The sequence below is a fragment of the Oryx dammah genome, unplaced genomic scaffold (assembly GCF_014754425.2).
Source record: "Oryx dammah isolate SB20612 unplaced genomic scaffold, SCBI_Odam_1.1 HiC_scaffold_2, whole genome shotgun sequence".
Lineage (NCBI taxonomy): Eukaryota > Metazoa > Chordata > Mammalia > Artiodactyla > Bovidae > Oryx > Oryx dammah.
Genome location: NW_024070186.1, coordinates 152,856,226 through 152,871,054, shown reverse-complemented (window position 1 = coordinate 152,871,054; position 14,829 = coordinate 152,856,226). Strand labels below are relative to the sequence as shown.

Genomic DNA, 14,829 nt, shown 5'->3' with positions numbered 1-14,829 from the left:
TAAAGAAATAAGAGAGAGATGAGAAATGGCTTCAAGTCTAACATGTCTTTTGAGTCCATCATCATAGGTGAACAGAGGACCTCTGTTCTCCGGGGTAAGAGAATTTCTTAATCCCTCCGATCACATAGTAAAATGATAGAAATAATACATTATGGTCAGGGGTCCAGTCTTTCTGACCTCCACTTCTCCCCTGTGGCAGCTTTCCTGGGACCGTGGTATTGTCTCTGAAATCCAGCTGCATTTCTGCTCCCTTCCAAAGTTTCATTCCACCACTGCTTCTACAGCATGTTTCTTTTTCCTCCCTCATAAAACACTGCTCTCATTTTTAACAGCCTTTTACTATACTGTTTCTTCTCATCAAAGGAAAGTACCTCTTCCTTTGAAAGTGAAAGTGTTAGTCGCTCAGTCATGTCTGATTCTTTGCGACCCCATGGACTGTAGCCCTCCAAGTTCCTCTGTCCATGGAATTCTCTAGGCAAGAACACTGGAGTGGGCAGCCATTCTCTTCTCCAGGGGATCTTCCCAACCCAGGGATCAAACCTGGGTGTCCTGCACTGCAGGCGGATTCTTTACATCTAAGCCACGACGGAAGCCCTGTATCTTTCCTTTGACAGCTCACACAAAATAAAAAGTTCTTCTGTGGATAATTTCACATCAAAGCCAAATCTAGGAAATACCCTAAGCTGAATCCTTCCATTGCATTGTTTAACAAACCTCCCATCAAGCTTCTTGATCTATTTAGCAATGTTTTCTGGACGTCTTCCAAAGCTATTTGCTAACAAGAGACACGTTCTAACCATCTTATCTTCTGGGCGTTGTTTTGGTCATTTCCACCTCACCAGGAGAATACCACTTCCCCGACTGTCAGTGATTTTTCATCTTTAGCTCTAATTGGACTATCACATAACTTTATGCATTTTTGTAAATTTTTATTGGAATAGTTACTTTTCAATGTTCTGTTAGTTTCTGCTGTGTAGCAAAGTGACTCAGCCACGTATATACATATAGCCCCTCTGTTTTTCGATTTCCATCCCACTTAGGTCACCACAGGAGAAGGCAATGGCACCCCACTCCAGTACTCTTGCCTGGAAAATCCCACGGACGGAGGAGCCTGGCAGGCTGCAGTCCATGGGGTCTCGAAGAGTCGGACACGACTGAGCGACTTCACTTTCCCTTTTCACTTTCATGCATTGGAGAAGGAAATGGCAACCAACTCCAGTGGTCTTGCCTAGAGAATCCCACGGACGGAGGAGCCTGGTGGGCTGCAGTCCATGGGGTCGCGAAGAGTCGGACATGACTGAGCAACTACACTTGTCCTTTTCACTTTCATGCATTGGAGAAGGAAATGGCAACTCACTCCAGTGTTCTTGCCTGGAGAATCCCAGGGACAGGGGAGCCTGGTGGGCTGCCGTCTACAGGGTCGCACAGAGTCGGACACGACTGAAGCAACTTAGCAGTAGGTCACCACAGGACACTGAGTAGAGTTCCCTGTGCTATATCTCATTAGTCATCTATTGTATACACAGTATGTGTGCTCAGTAGCTCAGTCGTGTCTGACTCTGCGACCCCATGGACTGCAGCCCTCCAGGCTCCTCTCTGTCCATGGGATTCTCCCGATAAGAGTACTGGGATGGGTTGTGCTTTCCTTCTTCCAGGGGATCTTCCTGACCCAGGGATCGAACCCAGGTCTCTGGCACCAAAGGCAGATTCTTTACCATCTGAGCCACCAGGGAAAATAGTGAATATATGTTGATCCCAATCTCCCATATCATATGACTTTAAGTAGCACTGAAAAACTCCAGAATTTCGTCTCCATTTTCTGGATTCTATGTCTTCCTAACAGTGATGACCTCACACAGTCAGATCTCAAGACACACACACACAGCGTGAAGACCATGCTTTAAGAGAGTGGGTGTGAAATCACGCTTCAGATGGGCTTCCCAACAGCTGCAAACTTCTCTGCCTGACTTCTTGTTAGATCTGGTCAGCCCTCACCATTCTGAGTAGGAAAGATATGCAGAATCCCCACTGCCTCTGATCTAGCTTTCTCTGCAGATTTCTTTTTCAGTCATTGTTCAGTTGGAAAGAGTTGATTTATGAAGGGCTTCCCAGGTGGCGCTAGTGGTAAAGAAGCCGCCTGCCAATGCAGGAAACCTAAGAGACTTGGGTTCAATCCCTGAGTTGGGAAGATTCCCTAGGGTAGGAAACAGCAACCCACTCCAGCATTCTTGCCTGGAAAACTCCATGGACAGAGGAACTTGGCAGGCTATATAGTCCATGGGGTCACAAAGGACCTGTCACAACTGAAGCAACTTAGCACGCACAGCACGACTTAGTCAAAACCCTCGTAGCTCAGTACGTAAAGAGTCTGCTTGCAATGCAGGAGACCTGGGTTCGATTCCTGGGTTGGGAAGATCCCCTGGAGCAGGAAATGGCAACCCACTCCAGTATCCTTGACTGGAGAATCCCATGGACAGAGAGAGCCTGGCGGACTACAGTCTATGGGGTTGCAAGAGTCAGGCACGACTGAGCAACTAAGCACACACACACAGATATGCTGCTAAGTCACTTCAGTCATGTCCGACTCTGTGCAACCCCATAGACAGCAGCCTACCAGGCTCCCCCGTCCCTGGGATTCTCCAGGCAAGAACACTGGAGTGGGTTGCCATTTCCTTCTCCAACGCATGAAAGTGAAAAGTGAAAGTGAAATCGCTCAGTCCTGTCCGACTCTTAGTGACCCCATGGACTGCAGCCTATCAGGCTCCTCTGTCCATGGGATTTTCCAGGCAAGAGTACTGGAGTGGGGTGCCATTGCCTTCTCCGACACACACAGATATGGAAACATGTAAATTCCCTCAACTGGGCACTTATAAACTGCAGGCGGCAGAAGGATACATGTGACCAAAGCATGAGGGTACCACAGCTCAGCACAGACTCCCAGCTGCACCTCCCTCACCTGTGACACAGGACGCCTGGTGCCCAGACTAAGTGAAGAAGCTGTGGTCGATTTCACTCTTGCTTTCTAGAGAAGTCAATGTAGAGAGTGGCTTTTTCATCTACCCTGCTTTAGAGGTGAATGTTTGAGGGGGTCTGCTCCCCAGTTTTTATGACCACACAAGCCCCAGTGCCCCTAAGTGGGGACCCCAAGGAGCCAAGAGAAACAGGAGCAAAAAAGCCACAAGAAGCTGAAGGGAAAAGAAGCTTGAGTCTCTCGCGAGTTGGCCCAGAGCTTAGCTCTGTGGGAGAATATTTTAAAAACACCTCAGATAAAAAGCGCTCCCTGAGAAGCAGGTTTTGCTCCTCTTTTCTCCCACGTTCAGGAAACTCAACCTCACATGAGTTTCAATTAACAGCTCAGATCAAGTGTCGGCCATTGGGAAACACTCCAGGTTTCAGAGCTCTCTTTTTTTTTCCGTAAAGAGCTGAGAAAACCAGCACGGGGCCCCACTCACCCCTGACAAGTAGCGCTCGAGCTTCTTGTTTAGGAGGAAGTAGATGGCGAGGATGTGGCAGGCGCGGTTGGAGAGCACAGTGTTGATCACATCGCTGTTCTTGTAGCCCAGCTTCTCGGTCATGTGCAGCACCACACTGGGGCTCAGGTCTTCCAGGGAAATCCTGCTCGACAGAGGGACAGAGAACCAGTCACTGCGAGGCTCCGGGGCCCCCTTAGTGATGCTCACAAGCATGGCAGCACAGAAACCCCCTCCCACCCTCAAACACCCCCTCCCACAAGAGCTCCCTCCTGGACAGTCAGTCCACTCATTCATTCACTTGACTTCTTATTATGAACCATGAACATACACAACAAAAGAAAGGGAATAGTCTAATTACCCTATGTGTGCATGCTAAGTTGCTTCACTCGTGGCTGACTATGCGAGCCTACGGACTGTAGCCTGCCAGGCTCCTCTGTCCATGGGATTCTCCAAGGAAAGAATATCAGAGTGGGGTGCCGTGCCCTCCTCCAGGGGATCTTCCCGACCCAGGGACTGAACCCGCAACTCTCGCATCTCCTGCACTGGCAGGCGGTTCTTTACCATTAGTGCCATCTGGGTATTACCCTATGTGTGTACCCAATAAGACATTACTTTGTCAACAAAGGTCCGTCTAGTCAAGGCTATGGCTTTTCCAGTGGCCATGTATGGATGTGAGAGTTGGGCTATAAAGAAAGCTGAGTGCAGAAGAATTGATGCTTTTGAACTGTGGTGTTGGAGAAGACTCTTGAGAGTCCCTTGGACTGCAAGGAGATCCACCCAATCCATCCTAAAGGAGATCAGTCTGGGGTGTTCACTGGAAGGAATGATGCTGAAGCTGAAACTCCAATACTTTGGCCACCTGATTCAAAGAGTTGACTCATTGGAAAAGACCCTGATGCTGTGAAGGATTGAAGGCGGGAGGAGAAGGGGATGACAGAGGATGAGATGGTTGGATGGCATTACCAACTCAATGGACATGGGTTTGGGTAGACTCTGGCAGTTGGTGATGGACAGGGAAACCTGGTGTGCTGCGGTTCGTGGGGTCGCAAACAGTCGGACACAACTGAGTGACTGAACTGGTTGAACTAATTGTTAGCACTTTGCCTTTCTTTCTTTCTTTCTCCCTTTCTGTTTTTTTTTTCTTTCTCCTGTCCTTCCTTCTTCCCTTCGCTTCCCTCTTTCTTTCTTTACTAAAGTATTTCAAATTACAAACATTTTTTTCCTAAACACCTCAGGATGCATCTTTAAAGGATCATAATACCTTCAAAATATCCCCAAAGTTTCAGAAATCTCTTAATATTCTCTGATATCTAGACTATATTCCAATTTCCCTATTCATCCCAAATTTCTTTACAATCTGACATGTTTCTTTCCTTAAAATGTATTTATTGAACTGGGTAGAGCCCATGTAGCTTGAGTGGATGTTGGGCTGGGAAAGAAGGGTATTCAGGAGTCAGCCCAGACCATGTTTAAAGGAACAATGTGAGCTCACAAGTTCACAAAGAGGGGATTTGGGACTCAGCTGTGAAGTTGGATGCTCTCAGAGGACAGGTTAAAGCTTCTACACAGTAGTGATATGAAGATAAACCCCCTGGGGATAAAATGCCCCCAAAATGAATGCCAGGTGCGTATTTATCTACTTATTTGCTCATTCAAGCCCCTGCTTCATGGAGTTTACATGGCAATGGGGAAAAGAGAAAATAAATCCATTTATTCTTCACAATAGTCTTACGAAGGCTACCAGAGCTTCCCAGGTGGCTCAGTGGTAAAGAAACCACCTGCCAATGCAGGAGACGTGGGTTCAGTTCTTGGGTTGGAGAGATCCCCTGGAGAAGGAAATGACAACCCACTCCAGTATCCTTGCCTGGAAAATCCCATGGATAGAGGGGCCTGGCGGGCTACAGTCCATGGAGTTGCAAAGAGTTGGTCATGACTTAGCAACTAAACAACAACAACAAACCATTATTATCCCCATTCAACAGATGAAGAAACTGAGGCCCACAGCAGGAAAGTAACTCATCCAGGGGCACACTGGCAAGAAGTAGCAGCTATGTAGAACATGAAAGTAGGAGAAGGGCATAGGGAATATATGTGTTGGTAGTGGAGGTGTGTCATCAGATACAACATTCTACATTCCTGAAGAGACAGTCAAGGACAATACTCTGTGAGCAGAAGCAGAAAGCTAGAAAGCTCTGTAGCCCTGCCAAAAAGTCTGGAGACATTTTTGGTGGAACCTCAGAACCATAACACTAGGAAAAACCACAGGGTACAACCCCATAGTGGTGCAGGAGAAGAGACCGACTTGCCAAGCTCACAGGGGCAGCAAGGGCAGACCTGGGTCTGTTGGCCATTGTAACTAGGTCAGCTCTCCCTCCCCTAGGTCTGGCTAAGTGCCACCCAAAGAAAAGGTGTCCGAGAAACCACAAAATCTGCCTTCCTCACTCCTGTTGGCTACAAAAATCGCAAATTCTAGAAACCATTTGGAGTAGGCTTGCTATGATTAATGGTTAAAAATAATAACATCTGTTTTAAAAGGATATGATTACTTGAAGGTTGCCAAAGCACTTAACACAGAGAACACAACTGTTTGAAACTACCTGGTAATATCCACGAGCCCCTGGCCATGCCCTTGATCAATGAAACCACTCCTACTTGACCCCACTCCTGGCCAATGAGATCACTGCCCTTTTATGTTGGCCAATCAGACCACAGCCTCATGGCCACCCCTTCAGCCAATCAGATCATGATTTTTGTGACTCCACCCCAGCCAATCATCCATGGCTGCCGTTTGGATGGCTCCACCCTCTACCTGGAGCAGGTCCCGGAAGGGAGTGTGCTCTGGGTGTGAGATGCCACCAGGGTGGGGCTGGAGTCAGAGGAGACAGGAGAAAAGTGAGCAGTCTCTGCCCTTCCTACCCACTGTCTTCAAAAACAGGTGAGCTCTGCCAAACGTAGACTGTGGACTGGCTCTTGACTAACAGCAATATTTTGAACATTTTCAATACTCAATGTATATATTGAGTGCCTGAAGAATCCCATGGACAGAGGAACCTGGCAGGCTATATAGTCCACGGGGTCGCAAACAGTCGGACTCGACTTAGCAACTAAACCACCACCAACCATACTTGTATCAGTTGTTGAATTCGTATTACCTCTCCAAGTTTTGATGATATAATCAATATTTTAAAAGTGTTCTAGAATACGAGGTACAATTTTGAGTCAATATGCATGAAGTTCAATTTCATTCCAGTTTGGTCTAATTCTGTCCTTTGTTACCAATGACCTGCTTTCCCTCCCTTCCATCTCCAGAGCTAACCTGAGGTGTGGGACAGTCCTAGGCAGAGTGATGGAGGAGGCAGCCAAGGTCTGCTCTAGAAAAAAAGTCTGCTGCCAGAACAGAGACGTGAGCCTGGTATACAGCAGACATCTGTAACTGACTGGCATGAGCTTATTATAAACAGTTTCCTTTTAAAGATATTTTCTTCTTGCCTCTTGCAGGTCAACTCAGAGGCTTGAATGAATTAACAGAAGGCTTTACAGAACAGTGATAGAAAACATGAGAACTTTATTTTCTCTCTTTCCCAACAGTAAAACGCTGACAATATCTAAAATAATTAAATCTGGGGCTACGTACGTTGAGAAGCTATAAAACAGACTTCAAAAAGAAAATATTCCTTTTTCCGGTTGCATGTTTTTATCTTGTTTATCTGTGTCCTGGTAAATTCAGAAAAATAATTATCAAGGGCACTTTTTTTTTTTTTCATTCTATCTTTTTCAAAATAAAGACTAAGGAAGATGTGTCTTTTCTAATAGTTTAGATTTCTGGTTTCATTACTTTAAAAATTGGACATTGGTTTGCCTCGAAAAATTGGACATTGATTTGCCTCATTAAATGAGTAATGAGCCTTACCTAAAGAGAAGGCATTGAGCTGCTGCTTTCCTTCATATGCAAGTTCTCAATCATTTTTACAATCTACCCAACTAGATCTTGAACAGCCTTTATGCCTTTGATCAAGTCCAAATGCAAAAAGGACCAAACTGGCAGAGCCAGTACAGGTAACTAGAATTTAAGATTTAATCTACAAAAGGCTGTTTATAACCCGTGGAGAAGTGACAAAATGAGCCAGGCATGAATCTCTGAATGAAGATGCAACCGGCAAGGAGGGAGGGCTGTATCTATAATAGCTGCTTCACGCCCTTCAACACCTGCTGCACTGAGGGGGTTGAGTCTGCTAATTTAGATGGTGATTACATTAGGTTAATGACTCATTTGGCCGCCACTGGTGCCTGCTCCCTTATAGAGAGCATAGCTGTGTACTGCCAGGCAGCGTGAGCCTGGTAATGAGGCTCGGCCCCTTGGCTTTGCTTTCCATCTCACGTTGGGCTAATATTTCTGGTGTCTATTTCAGGTACTAGCCCACAATGAGCCAGCGCTGGAAACCAGCAGTCTGTTTCCAGGTTCCCTTGGTAACCCAAGTCCCCTAGACTTTGTTTAAATTACCTCTCATGAGTCAAAGGCTAGAATTCTAGATGGCAGCTCTCTCTGGCCAAGGCAAGTGTCAATGGGGCCCAGGAGCCAGGTTGCAGGTCCCAGCACTGTCCACCCATGCCCTAGGAAGCCCCTCAGAGCCTCCTCCCCAAGATGGAGCTCTGCCTGCCCCTCTTGTTTGGAGAAGCCAGTGCTGCAGCTTTCTTAGGGCTCAGGGCCTGTTTCCAGACCGTCCTGGGCGGACGTCAACCCCTTCCCTGCCCTGTCACTGCTCTACGAGTCTCCTTTCTTCAGCGGCTCCCACATCGTCACCTGGGCTTCAGATCTAGAACGTGCAGACTCCTCTAGGTCTGAAGGAAGAAGGACTCTAGGTGGGTCTCAGTCCTGGAAGGTATTTGACCCCTGGGGTCTTCACGTTTGCTCTAAAGCCACCAAAGGGTGGGGGGCTTCCCTGGTGGTCCAGTGGTTGGGGCTATGCCTTCCAAGGCAGGGAGTGCAGGTTCCATCCCTGGTCAAGGAGCTGGGATCCCACATGCCTCAGCCAAGAAAAATCCAAAACATAGCACAGAAGCAGTATTGTAGCAGATTCATTAAAGACTTTAAAAAATAATGGTCCACATTAAAAAAAAAAATCTTTAAAAAATTTTTTTACAAAATAAAGTCACCAAGGGGAGGGTCCTTATTCCCCCAACTCAGACTAGTGAGCAGTATGTCAAACGAGTAGGGGAAAAGTGCAAGGAAGGATTTTCCTGTGTGACTCTTTGCCACCCCATGTCACCCTCCAGGCTCCTCTGTCCATGGGGTTCTCCAGGAAAAGAATTCCGGAGTGGGTAGCCTTTCCCTTCTCCAGGGGATCTTCCCAACCCAGGGATCAAATCCGGGTCTCTGGCATTGCAGACAGATTCTTGACTGTCTGAGCCACCAGGGAAGCCCAGGATTTTCCTGTACTTGTTTCCAAGTCTGTAGTCGATACCCCCACTCGGGGACACGTGGGCCATCACAAGGTGTCCCTCCGTGTTTCCATACTGTGGGCTCCTGCCTGGAAGCTTCCTCATGGACTCCTTCTCGAGCAAATGGCACAGGGAAACACGGGCTGAAGCCTTTCCTGCCTTTCTTCCTGCCCCCAACATTTCAGAGCATGGACTCGGGGCTGAAACAAACATCAGAGCAAAGAGGTGGCAGAAGAGGAGCCTGTGGGTCATTTTGAAGGAACGGGGGCAATTCCGCTGGATTCCAGCCGATGCTGGCAGGACAGCTCTTGAGTGGAACACACACACACACTCATACACACTCTCAAACAGATACACTCACAGACACTCCAACAGACACATGCATACTCACATACCGTCACACACTCAACACAGATTCACACACTGAAACACATACACTCACACACACAAACAGGCATACTCAGACACACACACACTCAAATAGACACACAAACAGACACTCCAACAGACACTCATACACACTCACATACCCTCACACACTCACAGATTCACATACTGAAACACATACACTTACACACAGACACTGACAAACAGGCATACTCAGACACACACACACACACACACTCACACTCATTTGCTCACTCAGGCCTTAGCTCGTCTAAACAGTCCCTCTGTGTGAATTAGAAAGAGGCGCCGCTCAAGAAAGACACAGGCCTTCAGCAGCAGGTTTGAGGAGAGTAGCCTGGACTTCAGCCCCCATGTACCCTCCGGCAGCTGCCCCTGAAGGGTGCACTCTGCACAACCATGTGGGATGGCCCTGCATGGAGGGGAGCCCCACGTGCAGACCTGTGGGTGCAGAGAGTGGCAGGGCAGCCAAGAGAAGATGTGCCCTTCCCTTGAGTCACAGAGAGCATCCTGTCCACAACTATTCAGGGCTTGTAAGACAGGCCCCATCTCGCCTGAGGAGGGGTCCCTCTGCGTGCACTTAGTACCTGTTGGGATAGGTGATGTTACACGGCACTTTGCCCACGTAATTCTCATTCAGCCAGCGATTTGCCAGTGCCTGCTGAATGTTGGGCCTCTTCACAGGATCTGGTTCCAGGAGAGAACGCAGGAAGTTCACGGCTCCTGTGAAGACATTGGGCAAATGTCACACGTGTTACAGGCTGAAGGCAGACCAAGGCAGGTGACCCACCACACCTCCCAGGCCACTGCTCATCTATTTTCTGGATCTTGGGGGGCCACCCGTCCAGAGTATAAGATATCTGTCCAAGGAGGTATCTGGAACATGGTAAACAGGAACTGGCATGGATCTCCCCACATACCATCCTTCCCCAAACCCCTTGTGGTCTCTCTTGTGGTTCACCACTAAAGGTGAGCCAAAGAGGAGTGGACGAATGTAAAAGGACAGCGCTGGGTCTCAGGGTAGGTTTTAAGGAATTTATACGTGGGCCTTTCAGGTGGCACTAGTGGTAAAGAACCCACCTGCCAATGCAGGAGACGTGAGAGATGCCGGTTCGACCCCTGGGTCGGGAAGATCCCCTGGAGGAGGGCGTGGCAACCCACTCCAGTACTCCTGCCTGGAGAATCCCATGGACCAAGGAGCCCAGTGGGTTACAGTCCATGGGGTCACAAAGAGTTGGACATGACTTAGCGTCTAAACCACCATATATATATATATATATATATACATATATGTATATATATATATATGTATATATATATATGGAATTCCCTGGCAGTCCAGCAACTAAGACTCTGTGCTCTCCCAGTGCAGACGGCCTGGGTTCAATCCCTTGTCAAGGAACTAGACCCCACATGCCACAACTAAAAGATCACGCATGCCACAACCAAGACTCAGATTCTTTTCCAGATTCATTTCCCTTATAGATGATTGTAAAATACTGAGTAGAGCTCCCTGTGCTACGCATGCATCCTTTAAGATTCTAACAATGGAGACAAGAATACTAGACTAAAGAAAACGGTCATGATGCACATGAAGGTCACAGGCTCCAAAACTGTTGAGCATGAGAATATGCAGGTCTTCATATAGACAAAGACTGCCAGGGATTTTCTGAAAATGAAGATGCTCTCTCTTGCTTGAGTTTGAGGACCAGGATATTTTCTTATGTATACTCATTTTATAAAGCACTGTGATAGTACCCTTGCAATAGAAAAAATACTCTTTTATGGAACTTTGTACATGATATCCCATTTCCAATATACCAAATAAAACTTTGTGGAAACTAATCTTAATTTGCTTGGCCACCAAACTTTTTAAATCTTTTTCTCTAAAGCTATTTTTTAGATTCCTAAGATAATCCATATAGTTAAGGCTATTGTCTTTCCAGTAGTCATGTACAAATATGAGAAATGGACCATAAAGAAAGCAGGGCACTAAAGAATTGATGTTTTCAAACTGTGGTGTTGGAGAAGACTCTTGAGAGTTCCTTGGAAAGCAAGGAGATCAAACCAATCAATCTTACAGGAAATCACCCCTGAATACTCATTAGAAGAACTGATGCTGAAACTGAAGCTCCAATACTTAGGCCACTTGATGCAAAGAGCCAACTCATTGAAAAAGACCCTGATGCTGGCAAAGATTGAGGGCAGAAGAAGGCTGTGACAGAGGATGAGATGATTGGATGGCATCACCGATTCAATGAACATGAATTTGAGCTAGCTCCGAGAGATAGTCAAGGACAGAGGAGCCTGGCGTGCTGCAGTCCAAGGGGCTGCAAAAAAGTTGGACATGACTTGGCGACTGAACAATAGCAACAAGATAATCTAACCTTTCAAAGAAAAGTCATAAAAATTGTCACTTTCTCACAGGCTTCAGTTGTCATTTTAAAACTGTCCTTTGAAGCATGATGGGTATTACGGTCAACCATCTTTGCAGGGTAAAAATGAAGCTGTCAAGAGGGGCTAACTCTGATGCCAGAACCAACCCCAAAGAAAAACCTTTTTGCTAGGTCAGGCCACCAGGTAACCCCTCCACGAAGGTTTCCAAGCAGTGGATGAGGCCACTGGAAGGCCATTTCCTTTTGAGAATGCAGTGGGTAAAAATATATGTGTAGATGACAAAGCAGACATGAGAGGTATTTAATATTCTAAGTTTTATAGCTGGGTCTCCAAATACAAGTTTTCTACAATGTTCTTCAGTGCTCTGAAGAGCAAATGGGGCTATGAAAGAGGGGTCTCTCTTGTTGGAACCTCCACCTCCCTTCTCTCCACTTCCCTATATTGTAAGGTCATTTGGATGCTTAATCAGGGCATCTGTCGGTCAAAGAAAAAAAAACTGTGAGCATAATGAGTTGAAACCAGGAGACTCTTCAGTTAATGATGTTTCTCAGACATCTCTGCTGTTGTCATTGTTCAGTTGCTCAGCTGTGTCCGACTCTTTGCATCCCCATAGACTGCAGCACGCCGGGCCTCCCTGTCCATCACGAAACTCACATCCATCGAGTCAGTGATGCCATCCAACCATCTTGTCCTCTGTGTCATCTTCTTGTCTCTTCTTGTCATCTTGTCATCACTCCCTTGTCATCCCCTCCTGCCCTCAATCTTTCCCGGCATCAGGGTCTTTTCCAATGAGTCAGTCTTCGCATCAGGTGGCCAAAGTATTGGAGCTTCAGCATCAGCGCTTCCAATGAATATTCAGGACTGATCTCCTTTAGGATTGACAGGCTGGATCTCCTTGCAGTCCAAGGGATTCTAAAGAGTCTTCTCCAACATCACAGCTCAAAAGCATCAATTCTTTGGTGCTCAGCCTTCTTTATGGTCCAACTCTTACATCCATACATGACTAATGGATAAACCATAGCTTTGACTAGACGGACCTTTGTTGGCAAAGTAATGCCTCTGCTTTTTAATATGCTGTCTAGATTGGTCATAACTCTTCTTCCAAGGAGCAAGCGTCTTTTAATTTCATAGCTGCAGTCACCATCTGCAGTGATTTTGGAGACCCCCAAAATAAAGTCTCTCACTGTTTCCACTGTTTCTCCATCTATTTGCCATGAAGAGATGGGACCAGATGCCATGATCTTAGTTTTTTGAATGCTGAGTTTTAAGCCAACTTTTTCACTCTCCTCTTTCACTTTCATCAAGAGGCTTTTTAGTTCCTCTTCACTTTCTGCCATAAGGGTGGTGTCATCTGCATATCTGAGGTTACAGACGTTTCTCCTGGCAATCTTGATTCCAGCTTGTGCTTCATCCAGCCCAGCGTTTCTCATTATGTACTCTGCATATAAGTTAAATAAGCAGGGTGACAATATACAGACGTATCCTTTCCCAATTTGGGACTAGTCTGTTGTTCCATGTCCAGCTCTAACTGTTGCTTCTTGACCTGCATACAGTTTCTCAGGAGGCAGGTAAGGTGATCTGGTATTCCCATTTCATGAAGAATTTTCCACAAGTACTTCTCTGCTATCTTCTTGATCAATATTGTCATCAACAGGAGAATGTTGGATCCCACCAAAAAAAGATATCCCACATCCAAGGGCAAAGGAGAAGCTCCAACAAGACAGTAGGAGGGGTGAAATAGTGTTTAGAATTAAACCCCATAGCCACCAGAGATACTCGGAGGGCTCAAACAAAAGCTTGTGCGCACCAGGACCCAAACCCAGAGACTCCACAAGAGACTGGGCCAGACCTGCCTTTGAGTGTTTGCATGTCTCCTGTGCAGGCATGGGTCAGCAGTGGCCTGCCATGGGGACAGGGGCTCTGGCTGCAGCAGGCTTTGGAGGTGCAGCATGTGGCTTAAGTCCTCTTGGAGGAGGTCGCCATCAGCCCCACCATAGAGCTGCCAACCAGACAACCCACAAACCGGAGAACAGTTATCCCAAAGAAGTTCTCTCACTGCTGCAAAAGTTCTAGGGTCCAAAGCAGACTTCCCAACCTGGGTATCTGGCAAAGGGACTGAGAACCCCCAGGGAATTTGACTTGACGGCCAGTGGGATTTGATTACAGAACTTCCACAGGACTAGGGAAACAGACTCTTAGAAGGTACAAACAAAACCTTGTGCACACCAGGACCCAGGAGAAAGGAGCAGTGACCCCACAAGAGACTAAGCCAGAGTTACTGTGAGTGTCTAGGAGTCTCCAGCAGAGGCATGGGAAGACACTGGCCTTCCGCGGGTCAGGGGCAGTGAAGAGGACAGTTCCAGGAGCCATGGTGTACTGGCCTAAGTACTTTTGAAAGAGGTTGCCATTACCCCTGCCAAACTACAGGGAGGGAACCAGCCCCACCCATCAGCAGAAAACTGGACATCTCTGTTGCTTACCCTCAAAGGACCTAAACAGCAACCCATGCTTTTTCAGAGTATGATTTTACCCCGAAGAGCTAAGAACAGACTGGATGTGAGTTTTTGTTCTATTTTCAGAACCAAGCACTCTGCGCCATCACAAATTGCTGATGAGCACAAGTAATTTTAGTTCAGATCTCTACCAGTGAATTTTCTTTCTTTGGACATTACAAATATTGCATTAGTATCCAAAAAGGATTTTGAAAACATCTTTGGAGCTCTTTGAAGTCTGTGTGAGGGTCTTGAATATCCCTATGACTCATGAGCAAAAGGCATAAAAATATTTTCCACTGTTCTGGAAAGCTGTGGGGGCCATGCTACACATCCCACCCAGCACTTCTAAGCTAGCGCTTGGGGTCTCCATTCAGAGCCAGGCACAGGGATGACCCACCCAGGGTGTGGTCCCTCTCTGCACCCCGTGTCACAGGAGGTACACACTCCTCCAATGCAAAACCTGTTTTCTCCAAGCATCAGCTTTCTGGAGCCTGGGCTGGCTTGTGTGAGCTCCATGACCCCGTGCCTTGGGAAAGAGCCCCATGAGGCAGGCAAAGCCATCAAATTCTTTATTCTATTGCAGCCCGTGGGATGCTGAGAGAGATCTCACCTATACCAGA

General features: G+C 46.9%; 1 protein-coding gene across 1 annotated transcript in view; it reads right to left on the bottom strand.

The window, feature by feature from the left end:
* HUNK (hormonally up-regulated Neu-associated kinase) overlaps positions 1–14,829 on the bottom strand; it is a 137,836-nt gene that overhangs the window by 26,967 nt on the left and 96,040 nt on the right. Inside the window, exons 6-7 of the mRNA XM_040227978.1 lie at positions 9,905–10,040; positions 3,453–3,615 (exon numbers count right to left, since the gene is read on the bottom strand). Coding sequence (XP_040083912.1) covers positions 3,453–3,615; positions 9,905–10,040 — 299 coding nt within the window. The remainder of the gene's footprint in view (positions 1–3,452; positions 3,616–9,904; positions 10,041–14,829) is intronic.